We start from the raw sequence: 20,317 nt of genomic DNA, 5'->3' as shown, positions 1-20,317 counted from the left end.
CCACCACCCCATGGATACCAAATCCGTGGATGCGCACATCCCATTAAAAACAATGGCATGATAAAATGGCGTCCCTTACATAAAATGACAAAATCAAGTTTTGCCTTTTGGAATGTATATTTTTGGAATATTTTTAATCCATGAATGCTTGAATCCATGGATAAAAAAATCCATGTATATAGAGGGCTGACTGTAATATTTTAAACTACTGCATGTAAGGGGAAATTACATGACAATTCATCTTACAACATACCCCTACACTTTCCCATAAAATGCATAGCCATGCAACACTTCAAAGAGCAAAAGACCAACAAAAAAAGAGATGACTGCAATGTGTCCACTATCACACTCTTGGTGAACACCAAGTGAATGATATACAGACATGCCTCTCCTGATAAGCCGCTTCACATAAACATTACAGTATTCCTTGCACAAACTGCTACAAACAACTGTTACACCATACTGTGTGAAGTAGCCCTTAGAAACCCATCAACAAGCAACAAAGCTCATCTGAAGCGCATAAAATCTACTTCCTAGGGATCCAGCAAAACATTATGCTAATTCATACATATTGTTCCATAGTAGTCGATTTTTGTACAACAGTTTAACAGGTTTTCATTTCATACAGTTCTCAAATGTGCTTGTTTTTTTCTATAAAGGCAAAGTGATTATCTAAAGATCTTCATTTTAGTATCTTAACTTTTATGTTCCTAGAACTAGCCCACATAAGAGGTGAAGTACTAAAAGGTAGTTTAAGCCACAATACACTTGACACAAGTTGCTTTTAATATGCAGTGATAGGCGATGTTGTTAAGTACCACTACAAAGGAATAATACCAATACATCCGCAAAGAGTAGTAGAAAACAAGAAGTCTATATATGAACAGTCTTCATGGTTCACTAATGTCTAATGTATTTTTAAATTCACTGAGAAAATATCCCCATTAGGCATGCTAAAATGCAACAGTGTATATTTTAAGGCAGTCTTAAAAGTTCTGATTTAGTTTATCATCAATAAAAATAAGCCACATTTATATACACACACACCATAAGAAACAAAAAAAAATCTCAAAACACTGAATAGGAGATCATCTTTTTAAGGATCTTAGACTCTAGATCTTGAGTACCTTAATACATTAGAGCCAGAGAGAGAAGGTAGGAAGAGAATGCTTTAGCTAGCAAGACCTAATGCCAGTGTCAAATATGACTTAATGCAGAATTGCAATGGAACCCTGAACAGTGTGATCTTAGCAAGCCTCAGAAAATTATTGTCTAATATAAAGTATTGCCAGTCCACGAAGATAATACAAGTCCTCATTAAACTATAAAATAAAATATTGAAGGCAGGAGGATTTTATGTATTTCCGTTATAAAGAAGTTGTCATTTTTAAAAAACAAATCTGTCCATTTCTTAACTTGCTGTGATAACTACATTTTTTAATACAGTATACAGTTTCTCTTCTTCTGGTGAAAGACCAGCTTCTCATCCTCCCATCCATCCCCCTCTTCCCATCCATTTTTTTTTTAACCAGACAGGACACAGTCTGGCGATTCAGGGGCTCACGTAGGCCAGACTTCCTTCAGTGCAACCCTTTGGGTAGAACTGCTAATCCATCTTATTAATTAACAAGATAATGGTGGTTAGCCGGAAAGCAATATTAATGTTAATTTCAGGAAATATACAGTAAGCAGAAATTACTTAGCCTTTACATTGGTCTCCGGTAGTTAACTTGTGCAGTTAAACAAAAGAATATTTTGGTATTTTAAAATCTGGAAATTCAGATTATCAAAACAGCAGAAGAAGTGGAAGAACTATACCTATCTGCTGATAGGTGCACAATGCATTTCTGCTGAACTCTTGGTTTATAAATGGAAGCTACAAATCACAATTCCCAATACCTTACCTTAAACTATGTGCTAAACTGGGAACAGTATGTAACATATCTACAATAAGAAACATGTGGCAGTTATATGAGACATACCAAGACTTACAAATGTCTTATGAGTGTTATTGTTATTAGTAGCCATAGAAGTATGCCTTTAGTTATCCATAATGTCTCTTATGGTATGCTTACACTACATATGGTATGTAACAGTACATGTAACACACTTGAAATGCAAAAAGAACAGATAATATGAGCATTAAATAATGAAGAAAAGACCTTCACACAAAAATAGCATGTTTCAGTAAAAAAAAAGCAGTCGAACTTTACAAATCTGCTACTATAAAATGAAAAAGTTATCTATTAGAGGAAGGATTTCTATTATCTAAAGTTCTACTGCGGCAAACAAATACAACAGCTTTCATTCAGCGATTGTCAAAAAACTTTCCAATGTGCCCACTGCAATGCAGATGCCAACCAACGAATCAAAGGCATTCAGCAACTAGACAAAGAGGGTTTGATGCCAACCTCGGTGCCACTGGCAACCATTATTGGCATCAAGCACATTGTCTGCTTTTCCTCCCCCACTCTGCTGGCACTTGACAAACAAAATGGCGGTTCTTGTAGAAACGGAACACAGCACAAGAGCTGCACTGATTGAATCAAATACACCAAATGCTTTTGTAGGCTGAGAAACTGCTTATAGCAAATAAGAGAAACTAGCAAATAATACCTAATTTTTTTAAGCAAAAGAGAGTGGTCGTGGCATTTAATTTTAAGATGAGTTCAAAACATTCTAGAACAAGAGGAAAATCCATTTAAAAATTATTTAATTAAGTGCTACATGTTTTAAACACCTGTGGACCATAAATCATTTTAGTCTCATTTTCTGCCCCAGACAAGTGATGGGAACAAATAACTACATCCAGTAACTTTTAATTTTTCCTCTGTTCTGAAATTCCACGACAAAACTTACAACAAAGCCAAACAAAAAAGTGGCGAAGAGAAGACGGGCAGGATTTTGAGTAAAATGGGTAAAAGGGAAAAGGCAGACAAATCTAGTCAATGACAAAACTTGGAAGACTCTGTATTTCTTCCTTCAGAACAGATGTGGAAGCAAGTAGAAGAATTGTTTTTGTCAAATCACAAAAAGGACTGACATTTCTAGATCAGGAAATTCACAATATATTCTAACATTGCTCTGCTCTGCAATGCGGATGCCAACCAACAAATCACAGGCATCCTAGGCTAAACAAAGAAGGTCTGATGCCAATCCTGGTGCCACTGGCAACCATTACTGGCACTCAAACTATTCTTCCTCATGTTTTTCGCCAACATTTAAGCATATACCCTATTTGATCCTTTCAGTCAATTTATACCTTTATCCTATTTTCATCAATCCCTGCCTATGCACTATTTTAATTGCTGTGCTTTATTGATGAGAGATTTCCAAATAAATTTCGAAATTCCAAAATACAAAATCAACCCTCTATCAAGTAACCACTACTTTAACCAACATACCTTTTGCAAACTTAGCAAAGCCTGGCCTGCCAAGATGAGAAAATTGAGAGCAGACTATTCTGACAACAATTAGAAACTGACATCATTTTGGTAAAGGAAAACTACTACAAGTGTATCATTTCATGTATTGAAGCTATTCCTTGTTTAGCAGATTCCCCAAAAAATGTTAACAGCGCACAAACTGGATGCAGTTTGTGAAACAAACAGAATGGTCTCTCACAGGCTGCTTGATGTAAACAGATGTGCCATCCAAGGGTTGGTTTGCATTTTCTTTTCTTTTCTTTTGGTCAGTAACTGGAAAAATACTGGAAAAAGTGGAGCAATACTGAAACATGGTTTAGGTAATTCAAGCTTCTTTTGAAAAATCTTACACTATGCATGACACCTGCACACGGTTATCACCATTAAAACTACCTATCCTCCATCGCAACCCTCACATCAATTTCAGATACTACTCCATCAGCTATAAAGCACATCATCCAAAGCACTGTACATAGACAACTACAAGATTTGCTTTAACTACGCTATTTTTATCTGTCATTTACTTTCTGACAGACATTGCACAGATGTGTACTATCATCAGTTCACTAGCTGAAGTATGTCAGTTTACCTGGCTGTAGCCTTTTTGAATACACCTAAAGGTGAAAAGATATATATTTGAAATTGCTATTTTAACCAACATAGCAAATTTATTCTCTTTCTTCTTGCAGCACAATCCTATGGCTGTGCAGTTTAATGCAAGCCCTATGAGATTTACAGCAAATATTTAATCAGAAGTCCAACTGAGCTTAATGGGACCTTTCAGGTAAGCAGATATAAGATTACAGTCCAATGCCGCAGGTGTTTAGTTAAAAGTAAGCCATACAGGACCTATAGAACATGTCTGCTCAGAAATTTAGAATGAAGTTTTATTAGGTTCAGCAGGACTCACTGCCAACAGAGTGGGTACTTAATGAAAGCCCTACTCTCTAGTAAGTGTTATCACTAGCATTGGTAAGATGGTAACTTTAGATTATTTTTATGAAAATCTTCAAGTGAACATTGCACCATAATAAACTAGACTGAACTCAGGGGAAAACTGTCTTTAAATTCCATTGAAATTATAGACTTAAGTTCTTTTCTTTCAGTGAGACTTAAATCACTAGCTCTGAATTGGGGCCCTTCTTAGACTTTGTAAATATTTACCACCGCTAAAATGGAGATAAGGGAATTTTCATAATATACATGTACACGCTAATACTGCAATATATACTTACCATATTTTGCATATAAGATAAGGAATTATGGATTCAGAATGGGACAGTATCAGGTAAAACAAACAATTCGAACAATAAAAAATGGTTTGAACGTGTACAAATCCCTAGCCAAATGACAGCTATTTTAGTTTTAATTTAATGTATTATTCAGTTAATTTTCATATAAAAGAACTCTATCTTGTATTTGAACAAAAAATAACACTTCTCATATGCTTTGTTTTGGGCCTCTTTTGAGCAACACAACAATTTATGCAAAAAGCCATCATCTCCAAACATTATGTAATTTCAGTTGCCTCCTAGCATAGACCTGGCTATTCTGTTGTGGCTTTTACAACATGATAGTTAGAAGCATCTATCTGAAACTGTACACACAGAAACAACCCATGCATCTAGTTTGTATGCATTACCCAAAATATCAAATCAGAAAAACAATTGTCTAAGCACATGTAGAATTCCAACTGTAACTTCGGATGTACTTTTGCTACATTTTAATACAACTTCATATCTTTGTATTTAAGCATATTTTTTAAAAAAAAGTATACTTGATAAAATTATTATTTGCTATAAATATTTAGAGAAAGAGCATGTGGTGAACACTGACAAGGCCACTGACTAACATGAGGTGTTCACACATGACATGTTCACACTCACTGCATATTAATATCCACATACTTTGATCCAGGGCCAGTCTTTCCATAGTGTTCAGAGCGTGGTCTTATTAAAACTTGTAGATAACAGGCACAAGTAGCAATCATTTTAATTAAGTGGATGTGGCTATACTGAATGATGTGAATACAATTTTTATTCATTTGTCAATAACAGTGATCCTTGAAGCAAAATATTTTTGATTTGAGATGAACAACAAAAACTTTCCTAATATATTCCACTTTATTTATAAGAGATATTAGCAAGCATTTTGAGATGTACTTCGAACTCAGGTGTAAAGTACATGAATAAGTATGCACCTGTGCACATGTATGCAACTCTATTTGAATAGTATCTGTGTGTGTTTATATATGTGTGTGTGTGTGTGTGTGTGTTGACAAACATACACAGATATACAGTAGCTAGATTGATGATTAAAAGAAAACAAACCTAATAGTTCAACACATTCATACAGAGAAATAACCTACCTTGATCCTGCACATAATATGCCAGAAACAAATCAAGCTCCTTGACTGATACTGTTATGTGATGTGGCTGAACGCAAAGTGCTGGATTTGTGCAGTGGGGGGATTTCATGAGTCGTTCTCCATCCGTACTTTCCAAGGGGATACCTTTGAAGAGGATCACCATGACTAGATCCAGGCGCCAGACTTTGTCTGCTTGTCGCAGGCAGTCGATTCTCCTAATCTTACCCTTCTGGTCAGGATTGGACAATACACAGCATGGGTGCTTCTTCCCAGTAACAGTGAGCACAAAATCCTCCCGATACTCTTGGCGGATATCTTTGCGTAGCTTGGCGAGAAGCCTGGATGCCCACTTCTGTTTAATTTCAGGCTTTTCACTAAGTAACTCATCCTTGACTGCTCTTTCCTCATCCTTTGACATTCGCTTTTCATGTTTTTTAAAGTACTTGCGTTTTCGAGCCTGAAGGTTGAACCAAGTGTAGGCGATTGCACGGACGTGTGGAAGAAGTGCCTCAATGAATGGGTGAAACTCATCCTGAGGGGAGAAGCAGAGGAGAAAAGAATACAAAAATTTAAATATCAGTTGCATTTGCACAGTTAAGGCAAAGTAACACAACTTTTTTTTCCTCTCAATAAAAGAAGAAGGAAGTGTAGGCTTAATAAAGTGGGCATTACTAATTCCTCTTGTTTTTTATTTTACAGGAATTAAAAACATCTAGGGAAATGTAGGTGAGTACCCCATAAAGTTTTTACCCCTAAATGGCCATACAAACATATCAGCTTAAAAGAAAATAAAGTGACTGGAAGCTTTTAACATTTAGAGACAGGGAGGATTTATCAACAATTGCACCAAGCAGTACCATTTTTACAAAAGGACAGCACTGTAATTTTTAAAGTAACTGAATGGAAATGTTCAGACGGCAGGGATACAACTCATTTGTACAACTAATTTCTTGTCTCTGTGATACAGAAACACAAGGTAATGCTACACAATTCCCGCTTTTGGAGAAGGCTCTCAGAAGAGACTGACAGCAACACAAAGAGCATGCACTACTAAACATGATCCATTCTTTTATCCGTTGTCCAACATTCCAATAATGAAATCATTTTTTTGCAGAAGCAACAGTATTTAACTACTATATATTGTAGATTGACAAACTATATAGTTTTTATAATATAGTATAGTATAGCATAGTATGAGACATATAGTAGTTTACTGTATACTGTAAGACACAAAACAAGAAAAAAGACATAAGAAACAAGTTGTACGGAAGATTCTAATCAAACTTCCTAAAATGTTTAGTGCTGCATGGTTTCTGCTCAACACTGCATATTCCTTCCTAACCTTGTAAAATAAAAAGTTATGAATTTAATTATGGATATTATACGAGTGTTGTCTCAGCAGCTGTATTTTGAACCCACTGCAGTGTTGAAACCCTCAGAGATACCTACTTTAATAACAAATCATGAGCATATGCCAGTTATTTTAAAACCTCTAAACATCTATTTGATGCATAAAGTAAAACAGGACAACTTGGAACAAACTTTGGATTCTCTGTGCAGGGTAACATTAATACTGCATCACTGGATAAATGCTGTTTTTCTGAAATGCATGCTATCTACTTATAATTTCACATAGCTTTACCTGGAAATTCCTATAGATTTGTCTCAGTTTAAGGTTTACTGAAGTTAAGGGGGAGACCAAATTTCAGTGGAGTACAGCAACAATTGCATGAGTTTGTGGAAGAGAAAGTTCCTAACCTAAGGCATCTGATACAAATGTTTAAATTTCTATGTGACATAAGTCTCATTATTCATGTCATTATTCTGTTAAGTAAAACAACTTAAACACATCTAGCAACTACATGCATACTTTGATACTGAAAGTTGTGAAGAAAGAAGAACACTGTTGCCCCTCCACCCTCAAATTTTAGTGTCGGTGATTCTAAGCCTTTATTTCTAGTCTTATAATTGTGTATTTTCTTCAATAATATACATTCAATTTAAACTGCAAGATCACGTTATAGGGAATATAATATTATATATACATACATATAATTGCACTTTAATATTCGTGGTGATATTAATATTGAAACATATTTTTAACTGGGAGGCAACCCTAACTGATTTCAAAGAAATTTTTTTTTGTATACGAAGTGCATCTTTGATGGAAATGCAGATAACATTTAGTATATCTTCAAGGATAGAATAATTTTTAAACTGGTGTACGTTACTGGTTTTTAAGCCGAGGAATTTGTATAAAGAAGTAAGCTATAGTAACCGCAGTATTGTTTACTGTACATTGTGAATACGTTGGCAAGCATTTATTCAGGGAAGGAAAATAAGTAATCTAAGTTTCTGCAGAAATAGTACTGAAAATTTGAGTATGCAATAGTTTCCCCAGATGGGGGTGGAGTGGGAATCAAAACAAAATGATACCCTTCCATGAGATACAGCTGAGGGGCATGAACCAAAACAGATTGCCAGTACATGATTTGATATAATTACAATACAAAATAGAGCAAAGTGCCAAATAACCATTATTTAAAGAGACTAAAACTCCTGAAGTGTTTTGAAGACTTCTGCCTCTATTCATGGTCCACCGAAAGTAGAGTCTAGACCATGGAAAGAGTTAAACCACAATCTGCTCTTTGTGTGGGAAGGCAGCACAGCTCAGGGCAACCACAGCCCAGGATAAGACTTCGCTATCTCAATGCACTCTGGTGCCAGCTTTTTTCTTGATTACTAAAGTTTGATTCTTTCCTTTATAGCCTAACCTGCGTAAAATTGTCATTTAAAAATGCATTTTAATCATGCATGTAGCAGGAGGGCAGCAAAACAAGCAGGTGTGAAAGAAATGATGGCATGCACAGAATCAGAGTGGGATGCAAGAATGCTGCATGGAGCTACCTAAAAATTACTGTACAAAATGTAAATAAACCATGTAAGAATACTATCATATTGATAAGCTGCAGGTTCTAATATTTTGTATTTTACCAAGAAAATTATAAAGGTTCAGATTTTAATGAGAGTGACCCCATTCAGTACAATTTTAGTGACTTTACAGGAAATAAGCCCTACTGAATTCAATGGGACTTACTCTCTAGTAAGAGTGCTTGCTATTACAGTACAAGTAAAGCAACTATTTTGTGTATTTAACTATACAATAGCCTATTAATTAGAAGAATGTGCCACATGTACAGCTTTTGAAAACATGTTTGTTGTCATCATGTCAGCTGATGTTAGCAAAATTTTAACACGGAACATACATTTTAAAATTTAAAAGATACATTAAATCAGTAAGACCAAATACTGTCACAAAGCTGTACTAGAGGATACTGTACTAATTATCACTGCGCTAAAAATAATGCTGAAAACATGGTTTAACACAAAACATCTCAAACTTTCTTCTAGTGGAAATCGAACATGACACACATTCACCTCAAAACAGTTTTTAAAAGCCTTTCATGAAATCAGAATTTTTGCATCTAGTGGTGATAGATGCAATACAGGAAAATAAAGTTGCATGGGCTATTTACATGTGGTGAGAATTATAACTGAACTTTGCAAAAAATATTTCTGAAGATATAGATATACACCTATTTTAACAGATGTTACAGTTGGATCCATTTGCACTGACAATTTGTACAGAAAGTAAATATAAACCATTTGTAAATTTGAATTAACTCAGGGGGGTGCGTGCATGCATGTGTGTATGGATGCATACTGCAATTTCAGTATTAACAGGCCAAATTTCCCTCCAGAATAACAAAATGGGCAAATATTTATTACATTGTCACTTTGCCATCCATTCATTTTCCAATAATTTCAGGAAGACTATTCCATCAAAAAAGCAAGATAACCCCATAATAATAAAGGCACACACATTGCAATATAGGATTTGTTTGGCACACAATTAATCTATTTGGGAGAGGGGAAATGCAGCAAATCCTTCAACTTTGTTACTTACATAAGAATGAAAAGGATTATTAATAACCTCAGCACCTGAACATACCAAATAGCTCTGCAAGGTTTATATGAATCACACAAAATGGGAATGGACATGATTCTATTGCTAATTGTTCATTATACTTAATAGATATAAATTTCATAAATAGAGGATGACTAATTACAACTCAGTTACTATTACCTCCTACTGATTTCAGTATATCTTAATGTGGCCTCAAATTAGTGTGCTTGGGATTATAAACTTACAGTACACTAACCATTCTAATGCCTAGAAACTATTTTCATATGGATTTCTTTAAATGAAAAGTTAGGTATTTAAATACTTATGTAAGCACATTTTATTCAATTTGTTTTTATTCTAATAGTCTCTAAGATCTCCAAGTACAAGTATTTTATAAAGCACTGTCACCACTATAATTACAATAAACCTCAACCACTGAGCAAGTGTGGGAAGAAGTGCAGATTTTCAAAATGATTTTTGGCTAGTTCTTTTCAGTACAGTGTATAAAGTGAAATAATATACTACACAGTCTTAAAGAGCAAATGAGTCCTCAATTCATATAGCAAATTTGATTTAGGAAAACATTCTATGTGCAAAACTTCACTTCAGAATTAAAAGGTTGTTTCCTCCAAATGCCAGAAATACCTGATATTAATATATTTCTAGATTCCCAGTGAAACCTACTTTCTTACGCCATCAGTTTGTAATTGTGGAGTGTATGCAAACTACATCTTAAGAATATATGCTATTTTACCTAAGCCAAAAGTGAGAGTATAAGGAATGTTTATGGCACATAAATAACTCATCCAACGGCATGTGCAAAAATATTCTAAAAGGAACATATGAATGAAGGCATAAAGGCAAAAAAATAGTATTGGTCCATAACTTGCACGGAGGCTTTTATGTTTCAAACTTTATGTACACTCTCATATCTAGAGAGAGAGAGAAAGAGAGAGAGAATCATCAAAAAGTTCCAGTGAGTAAGATTAAGACAACAGTTGTGCTTTCAGAAGTAAGTTCTGCTTAAACTAGCAAGACTTACTTCTAAGCAAACGTCTTCAGTATTTTGATTGCCCTTCCCCACACTTATCAAATTTTGAACAGAGCAGAGCACCTAAATAAGAAATAAAAGCCTCATGTTTGATTACAGAGTATCCGTACCTACAATACCACATTCAGAGCCATACTCGACTGCTGTCATTTCTCAACTATCCCATAACACTTTTTGTTCCACCTGTTTTTGTACCAGTGGAGCTCCTATTTACTTGCTGCAAAGATCCCCAAGTTAATCGCACTCTGATGCCAAACAAAATATAAACAATAAAAATGTGTCAGCCAAAAAAGCTACAGGACGGTATCCAATCACTGAAGAAGTCTTATCATCGTTTAAATCTTCATTCATAACTCTGTGGATGCCTTGGCCCTTTGGAATCGCTATTGTTTCTAATTGCCACATGAAATCTTAACTGTTTTGGTCATATCGCCATGCCCACCAAAATATTAATTAACTCAAAGCTCCACTTCTTCCATATTAGTCACAGCAACGTAGATGGTTAAGGCGGCAATCCTATACAGTGCAATGGGAAGTCAAGAGAAATTTCACTCCGAAGGACTGACTTCAGAGCCAGTGTGTGTGTGTGTAAGACTGCACTCTTTTCAAACTGCAAAATGTTTAGCTAGAATTGCTCCAAACTGACCCAGCTTCATACACAGCCTGTAATACACACTCTGCTCATTTAATGAATTATGTCTTCTAAAACTTTTACTCCCCGCCAGCCATTCATCCCAAATAGGACTCAACTGTGCATCAAAAACCGTGAGCACCTACTCTTGCCTTTAAGGGAGCTTCTGTTTTGCACTCTCACTGTCCAAAAGTTGCTCAGATTTCCAAACAGATTTCTATGCTGTATACAAGATTACCCTCTCTCTTTTTGTGTTTTAATGCCCAAAAGACTTACAAATGCCTGCAAGGCCTAAAGCGACTATGAAAGGGTTTAATTTTGCTTTTGACCTTGGAGGTTGACTTGAGAAAGTGACAGGCACCAAAAAAAAAAAGAAAGAAAGAAAAGAATAAAGCTTTCTTTGGAGAAGGAAGAAAGAAAGAAACAAGACCCACTTCCTCGCTCACCTTTCCACAAACCAAGCCACATCCATGCATACGATCAATTGGATACCAATGGCCCAGCATTGGCTTAATTAAAAAAATAAAGGGTCCCTTTTCTGTTTGAAAAGCATGGACCGCAAAGGAAAACGAGAAGAGCCACAGGATCAATCTGTTGCAGGTCAGTCTTTCATAGTGGAGCAGGATCAACCTTTTTTCTTAGCTCTGGAACAGGCTCAGTCTTTTCAAGACCAGTCTGCCACAGAGAGCTGGGTCAGTCTTTTCTAGACTAAATCCTTCCCGGAGCAGGCTCAAATCTATTTTTTTCCCCAGCTCAATCTTTCCCTAAACAGGATCAATCTCTCTCCCCCACACACACCCTTAGACCAATCCGCCGTGGAGCAGGATCAACCCTTTCTGGAGCAGGATCAGCCTTTTCTGGATCTAAAACAGGATCAACCTTCTCTAGCTGAAACTTCCCTGGAGCAGGATCAGTCTGTTTCTCCTTTTTAAAGACCTAGCCACGATCCTACTGTTTTTGCTGAGACGGCTCTTTTAATCATCGGAATCTCTTTCTTTCACTCTTTCTCTCTCTCTCATTCTTTCTCTTTCTTCCTTTCCGTCTTTCTTTCATTCCATCTCTTTCTCATTTTTTCTTCCTTTCCTTCTTTTTCTTTCATTCTTTCTTTCATTCTTTCTCTCTTTCTTGTTTTCTCTCTCCCTTTTTATTTCATTCCTTCTTTCTCCCTTTCTTTCCTTCTCTTTTTCACTCTCTCCCTTTCTTTTCATACTTTTTCTCTCCCTTTCTTTCATTCTCTTTCTTTTCTTCATTTTCTCTCCTTTTCTTTCATTCTTTTTCTCTCCCTTTCTTTCATTCTCTCTCTTCTTTCTCTTTCATTCTTTCTCTCTCCCTTTCATGCTTTCACTCTCTCCCTCCCTTTCATTTTCTCTCCCTTTCATTCTCTCTCTTTCTTTCTTCCATTCTCTCTCTCTCTCTTTTTCCTTCTGTATTCCCGCTTTAGCCTTCCTTGCATACATCCCCCCATCCATTGGCCTTTTGCAGCCCCAGACCCCCCTTTACCCTTGGACAGAGTTTTCTCTTTTCCCCTTCCTCCTCCTTGCAAAGGGTCCTCTTCAGCCCCTGCCCCTTCTCCCCAAGACCTTTCCTTGCCTACCTGAGTGAGGCAGATGGGGGAATACATCATGACTTGGCTCCGGGGTCGTCTTTGCACCGAGGAGGAGGAAGAGAGGAGTAGAGGCTCATCGAGGCATCCTTTGGCTCTCCTCGGAGGAAGAGGAGGAGGAGGAAGGGGACCAAGGAGGGGAAGGGGCTGCTGCAGCCTCTCCTCCACAAAACCTCCTTAAAACAGACAGCCCAGGAGCAGCTACTTTCCCAGGGAAGAGGAGAAGGAGAGGAAACCCAAAGCCAGGCTCTGCTGGCTCCCTTTTGGGGGGGAAAATTGGGGAAGGAAGGAATGAAGGAGGAAAAGGAGGAGGAATTTGGGGAATGGGGGGAAGAGAGAGAGGGGGGGAAATGCTGAATGGGATGCTATAAAAGAGGGAGGCTATGCAAGGACTTCCAGCCCTCCTCCTCCTCTTTGCCTTGTCTCCTTCTCTCTCTTTTTTGCAATAAGAAAAAAAGGTGTTGGTTGTGGTTGTGGTGCTGCTCTTGAAGAATAAGAAGAAAAAGGTGGTAGTAGTAATTGTGGTTGCTGCTACACACCACACGGTCCTGTCACCCACGTTGCCAAAGTTCAAGGTTGCAGCAGCGGCGGCGGCGGAGTAAAGCAGGAGGAGGAGGAGGAGGAGAAAGTTTGCAAGGAAGAGGGGAGGAGGAGGAGGAGTGGAGGGAGGGAGGGAGGGATGTGGGGGGAGTTTGCAAAAGAAACCCAAGGCTGCAAAACCCCTCTCCACCGCAGGGCTCCTCTTCCATCTGCAGGCTCTGCCTCCCTCTTCCCTTCTTTTCCCTTCCCTTTTCCTTCTCTTTCTTTCTTTCTTCCTTTCTTTCCCTCCTCCCAACTCCCTCCCCTTTTTCTCTCTCTCCTTTTTAAACGCCCACTGTAACAGAAATACATAAATAAATGGTCGCTTGAAAATCCAAAACCATCCATCTCCTCCTCCTCTTGCAAAAACAAAAACCCCAAATCCCTGCAACTTTTGAGTGAGAGTAAAAGAGGGTTGTTATTATTATTATTATCACTATTATCATTATTATTATTATTATTTTCCCTCCCTCTCCAAATCAAACTTGAAAGGGTTGTGTGCGTGTCTGTGTGTGTTTCCAGTGTGTTATTTAATTACACAACCTCCACACACTTCTGCAAAAACACATTCCTTCCTCTCTACTTTTCCTCTTTTCTTAAATTTTATTTCTGTGTCCTCTCTATTTTTTTTATTCTCCAAGAAAATGAGAGGAAGGGAAGGGGTTATTTGTTTCCAGTGTATTATTTAATTACACAACCTCCACACACACACACACACACACATATGTATATACACACATATACACACTCACACACACACACACACACATATATATACACAAACATATACACACACACATATATATACACACACTTATATATACACACACACACATACTCACCACATACATACATATACACACACATATAAACCACATACACACACACACACACACACACATATACACACACACTTCTGCAAAAACACATTCCTTCCTCTCTACTTTTCCTTTTCCCTCCCCTTTTTCTTCTTCTCCTCCTCCTCCTCCTGTGTCCTTCCTCTCTTTTTTTATCAAACTGGAAATGGAAAGCTAAGAGAGGCCCCTTTTGCAGACATGCCTCACTCTCTCCCTCCTTTTCCTCCTTCTTCTCATTCAGAAAAAAAAGGGGGGGGGAATACAAGGGGAAGGGGCTCATTAGGAAAGAGATTTTGTCCATTTTGGAGAAACAGAAGTGAAAAGGGGAAAGGAAAAAGGAGCCTGGTTTGGGAAGAGTCCTTTGACTCACAGAAACCCCTTCACTCCATATAATAAGTGTAAGGCTGCTCTGCAGAGGAGAAACTTGGGCCAACTTTGAGCCCCAGTTTAAGGAAAACAGTGAGGAATATAAATATAATAATAATAATAATAACGGTAACAAGTCTATTATGTTTACCTCTTCACCTGAAACCATTTCACTGTAAACCTAAGTAAGGGAAAACTTGGCCAACTTGAGTCCCAGTTTTGGGATATAAAATCAATATAATTCTAATTATTATTATTTATCATAATAAGGATAATGATGATGAAAAGCCAATTATTATTATTATTATTATTATTATATTTATTTTATATTCCCCACTGTTTACCCAAAACTGGGACTCAAGTTGGCCATGTTTCCCCTCCACAGAGCAGCCTTAGGGTTATATCATCATCATCATCATCAAATAATAATACTAATACCTGGCCACTAATTAGCCCCACCTAAATGGAGGAGTTTGGAAAGGGACGCAGGGTGACCAATTTCCTAATAACCCCCCCTTTCAAGGAGGACCCACAAAATGGAGGACATTTCCAATGAAGAGGGGGACAAATGGAGGACGCCCAGGTGAAATATAAATCCCTATGTAATATAAATGCATACTCAGTCCTGCTGGGGATTGGAAGACACTTGAGGGCAATGGAGGACGTGACCACAAGTAAAATAAAATAAAGTAGCAGAATACCATCTTTAAAAGGAAAACATAGAAATGGAGATTCATGCTCCCCTTGGCCCTGCTCAGAATGGAGGGCATTAGATTAAAATGGAGGACGACGTGGCCAAAGAAAAGCTGTAAGCACTCAATTTAGTGTCAATTCATGCCTAGTCCTGCTCAGAGTGGAGGACATACCAGTAAAAATGGAGGACGTGCCCACATAACAGCTAACCACTGCATTATGTATGGGAATCCATGATTCTTAATCGTGCCCAGAATGGAGGACGTTATAGACAAAATGGAGGGCGCGCCCAAAGAAGAACTAAAAACTCGCATGAAATGCACATTCATGCTTAGCCCTGTTCAGGGTGGAGGACGTGCGAGAAAAATGTAGGACGTGACCAAATAAAATGTAGAGAATGGAGGACACTGGAAGAGAAATGGAGGACGCGCCCAAATAAAAATTGGGAAAGTGACAGCACTGTAGTCAAAAACTGGCTCTTTTGACCTTAAAACAGAGCTCCTTCTGGGCAGGGGTTGGGGGAATGGAGGACGTGTCCGGGAAATGGAGGACATGGGCCCAGGAATGTGGAGAGGAGGAGGAGGTCTTGCTTTGGAGGCACTTGCAAAGGTCACTGCATTGTGGGGCAGGGAACATGTGCCTTTATTGGGAAAGGAGAGAGGGAGGGAAGAAAGAAAGAAAGAAAGAAAGAGGAAAGAAAAAAGAATAAGGGACTGAGGGAGTAAAGAAAGAGAAAGAAAGAAAGAAAGAAAGGAGGGAGGGAGGAGGAAGGAAGGAAATAAAGAAAGAAATAGGAAAGAAAAAAGAATGAGGGACAGAGGGAGTAAAGAAAGAAAAAGAAAGAAAGGAGGGAGGGAGGGAGGGGGAAGGAAGGAAGGAAGGAAAGAAAGAAAGAAAGAAATAGGAAAGAAAAAAGAACGAGGGACAGAGGGAGTAAAGAAAGAAAGAAAGAAAGAAATAAGGGAGGGAGGGAGGGGGAAAAGAAAGAAACAGAAAGAAACAGAGAGAGAAAGAAAAGCCCTTGTTGGAGGAGGCTCTCTCTCCTAGCTCAGGAGGAGGAAAAACAATATTAAAAAAGCCCGCGGTTAGATATATATATACACACACACACAGACACAGAACAGACACACAACTGCGCACCACACACACACACACACACTCTGGGAGCCTGCCTCCAATGGCGCCAAGCAGCAGCTCGTGCCAGGAAGGAGTTTCCCGCGCGCGCTTTTCCTTTTTTCGCCTCAGGAATGCAGCAGCGAATGAGAAACACATACACAGGGCACACTAGGGCAATAATAATAATAAGGCCCTAGTAGTCGCCAATGGGTGGGAAAGGGCTCCTCAGGAAAAGTTCCCCCTGAGTGTGTGTGTGTATAATTATATATGTATATCTGTGTATATATGTGTGTGTGTGTCCTGTGTATATATGAATGAGTGTGTATGTGTGATGTGTATATATGTATCTGTGTGTGTGCATGTGCATACACACACACACACACACACACACACATATATATATATATATATGTATATCTGCTGCATCCACACTGGAGAACTAAACCAGTTTGAGACCGCTTTAACTGCCCTGGCTCAGTGCCAGGGAATCCTGGGAACTGTAATTTTGTGAGACATTGAGCCTTCTCTGTCTGAAAGCTCTGGTGCCATAATAAACTACGCTTCCCAAGATTCCCTAGCACTGGGCCAGGGCAATTAAAGCAGTCTCAAACTGGCTTATTACTGCAGTATGTTCTGGATCAACATAGACTCAGAACGGATTAATCCTCCAGCATGAGTGCAAGAAGCAGAACCTAATTGACCATAATACATCTAGGTTACCCTTTAAAGTGCTGGGGGGGGGGGTCTTTGTTTTGGCTTCCATAGAGAGAGACAAGGCAATCCTTTTTGGAAGTCTTTCCCTCCACTTCTGATTTTTGGACATTGTAAAATAAATTTTAAAACGGGACAGTGCAAGCTTCCCAGATGAAAGGGCCAAGTCCATGTGCGCCGCTTTTTATGAAGTTGCCAGCTGGGCCTTTTCTTTCCAAACTAATTGCTCCAGAACATTAATGTTGGAGAAAGGTCATAACAGCCACACACACATACTTTTTCCCCCAATTTTTTAAAGCAACACAAAATACCAAACCTCTATGTTGTCTGAAATGTGGAGGACTTTGGCCTGGTGAATCCAAAAAGGGCCTGACTGCTCCAGGTAACACTTTCCTAGTGGCCTTCTCTAGGGTCGTCCTCCTTTTCCAGCTATGCACAAGCTTTGTAATGTCCTACATTTTGTCTTTCTGTCCAGGAGAAGGGTGGCCTGGTCCCCAACCACAAAGGAGGGCATGGCACCGTGAAATGGAGGACATTCAAGAAAAATGTAAGGTATTATCAAATAAAAGCTCAGAACACTCATATCAATCCAGGCCTCTAAGGAGGACATTTTAGGATTGCTCCTGGACTGAAGGACGAAATGTAGGTCACATCCCAGAAAAGGAGGATGTCTAGTCAGCCCTGGTCCAAGAAGAATACAAGAAAGTCCTCCATTTGGAGCAGGGCTGCGAAATATGAATCTACATTTATATGAGCATTATTAGCTTTTATTGAGCCGGGCCCTCCATATCTCTTGGAGGTCCTACATCTTGTGATGCATTTGTGGTTAGGACATCCTGGTCACCCCAGGCCTCCTTCTGCAGCCCCCCTTTTCTAGGTAAACTGTCCTGAGGGGACCAGCGACTTTTCCTTTGGTGCAAAAGGGGGGGGGGGATTTCTGCCCGCCAGGCATTTTGCAAGGGCACATCAAGAGAAGAAGCAGGCAGGTTCAAGTCAACCATGAAATGGTCACTTTTTAACCCCGTCCTGTCCTCATTAGGGAAATACTCAAACACAGCCCGTTCTCAAAGGGGGCTCTTAATGAGGGGAGCTTGCCAAGTCGACCAGCTGCAATTCCCATAAATTTACAACAAGCCGGAGGGAGGGGGAGGAAGCCAGGCAGGCAGGCAGGCAGCCGGGGGTCTCATACAAAGCAGGTAATGTCAAAGCAAAGAGCCAAGGCCAAGGCATTAACCCTTCAAAGGCAACCCACCTCAAGGGAGGTGCAACGCCAGGCTGCACAAAACGGTTATGCACATGACTATCCAGTAAGAAAACTATTTTAGAATAAAGTAAGGCTGCATCCGCGCTGCAGAAATAATCCACTCTGACAGCACTTTAACTGCTATGGGATTCTTGGGAACGTAGCTTGAAGCTTTGGCACCAGAGTTCACTAAGGGAGAAAGCCAAATCTCTCACGAAACTACAGTTCCCAGAATTTCACAGCACTGAGCCATGGCAGTTCAAGTGGTGTCAAACTGGATCGTTTCTGCAGTGCCTATGAAGCCTTAGCGGTAAAATCATGCCAGGATTAACTATGCACAAGTTTTTTAATTGTTCCAGAGCCAATGTGGTGCAGCGGTTTGAGCAATGGACTATGACTCTGGGGGACAGGGTATGAATCTCTCCTCAGGCATCGAAACGCACAGGGTGACCTTGGGTAAGTCACACTCTCTCGGCCGCACAGGAAGGCAAATCTATGCATTATGTGTTGACATTTGCACATAAAACTTCCAAAAGGGTTCCTTGGGAGCTGGCTTCAACCTACACAGATGCCCACACCTGATGCAGAAAGACATTAGAGGTGATAACAAAATGTGTCCTAAAGAAGGACAAGAAATGTGGCCTCTGGTTTTTGAATACATGCTTTGGCCACATCATGCGAAGGCATGAATCACTGGAAAAGACAATAATACTAGGAAAGGTAGAGGGCACTGGAAAGAGAGAAAGACAATATGGCAGATGGTTAGACACAACCACAGAGGCCATGGGCATGAGACTCAGGACCTGAGCAGAACAGTGGAGGAGAGGGGCCTTGGAGTTGTCTCACCATGAGTTGAGGACACATTAAAGGCAGCTAATGACAACATAGTATTTCATAGAAGTAAAGGGTGGTGATTGTAACTGCATATGTTGTACCTTTATGTCACAGTCATTGGCCTCCACCACACACAAGATGTCTTGTTTTCAGAACTGTATTTTAGCATGCTGCCAATCTGTTTTGTCCCATGCAAATTTTTGTCTCACTTCAATATATATATTTTAAGGGATGGTGCATCAAAGTAGTTTTAAATATTAGCATTATGTTCTGAATGTGAATACTAATTAAACTGTATTATACTAATTCCGAAAGGAAATAAGGAAACACCAAGGGCAGAAATTAAACCAAAAATCTCACTTGGCTTTGCCAAGAAATGTTCAGATTGCTTTCAAACAGGTTCTATGACAGCTATGCTAACTAAATTGGCTCTGTGTTAGCTTGACCCCTTCCTAGTACTGGACCCTAGTATACGCTGAGCAGGAACCACTGGTGCAATGGCAGCATAGTGGATTCCAATGGAAGGATGAGAGAGTCTCTCTCTCTCTCTCTCTCTCTCTCTCTCTCTCACACACACACACACACACACACACACACACACACTTGGCCCATGGAATCTGGCAAACTCTCCAGAACTCACTGAATGATATAGGGAACTACTGGACACAGAGGTTCCACCTGAACATTAGATTTAACCCATTGTTGTCTGGCGACCAAAACCTGAACATTGGTTACCTAGTGACATCTGGAAACATTTAGAAGCATGTAGGGCATCACATGCACATCACATTGTGCATTTCCTTGCCATTGCCATACTTCCTGGATGGCATAGAGGAATCACAGTGGTGACTGTAAGATGTAGTCCAGGCCTGC

General features: G+C 39.1%; 1 protein-coding gene across 13 annotated transcripts in view; it reads right to left on the bottom strand.

The window, feature by feature from the left end:
* NFIB (nuclear factor I B) overlaps positions 1 to 20,317 on the bottom strand; it is a 328,904-nt gene that overhangs the window by 209,996 nt on the left and 98,591 nt on the right. For 9 of the 13 annotated variants that reach the window (XM_089489504.1, XM_089489520.1, XM_089489583.1 and 6 more), the window contains exon 2: positions 5,794 to 6,325. In XM_089489504.1, the coding sequence (XP_089345630.1) occupies positions 5,794 to 6,325 (532 nt within the window). Of the gene's footprint in view, positions 1 to 5,793; positions 6,326 to 11,888; positions 12,491 to 13,036; positions 13,863 to 20,317 lie in introns of those variants that run through there. The other 4 variants (XM_089489538.1, XM_089489547.1, XM_089489592.1 and 1 more) reach the window with 3 other exon arrangements.

This window comes from Sceloporus occidentalis, unplaced genomic scaffold (assembly GCF_023333645.1).
Source record: "Sceloporus occidentalis isolate IW3139 unplaced genomic scaffold, rSceOcc1.0.p SCAF_1, whole genome shotgun sequence".
Lineage (NCBI taxonomy): Eukaryota > Metazoa > Chordata > Lepidosauria > Squamata > Phrynosomatidae > Sceloporus > Sceloporus occidentalis.
Note: the sequence above shows the minus strand (reverse complement) of the source record. Positions and strands in the feature narration are given on the sequence as shown.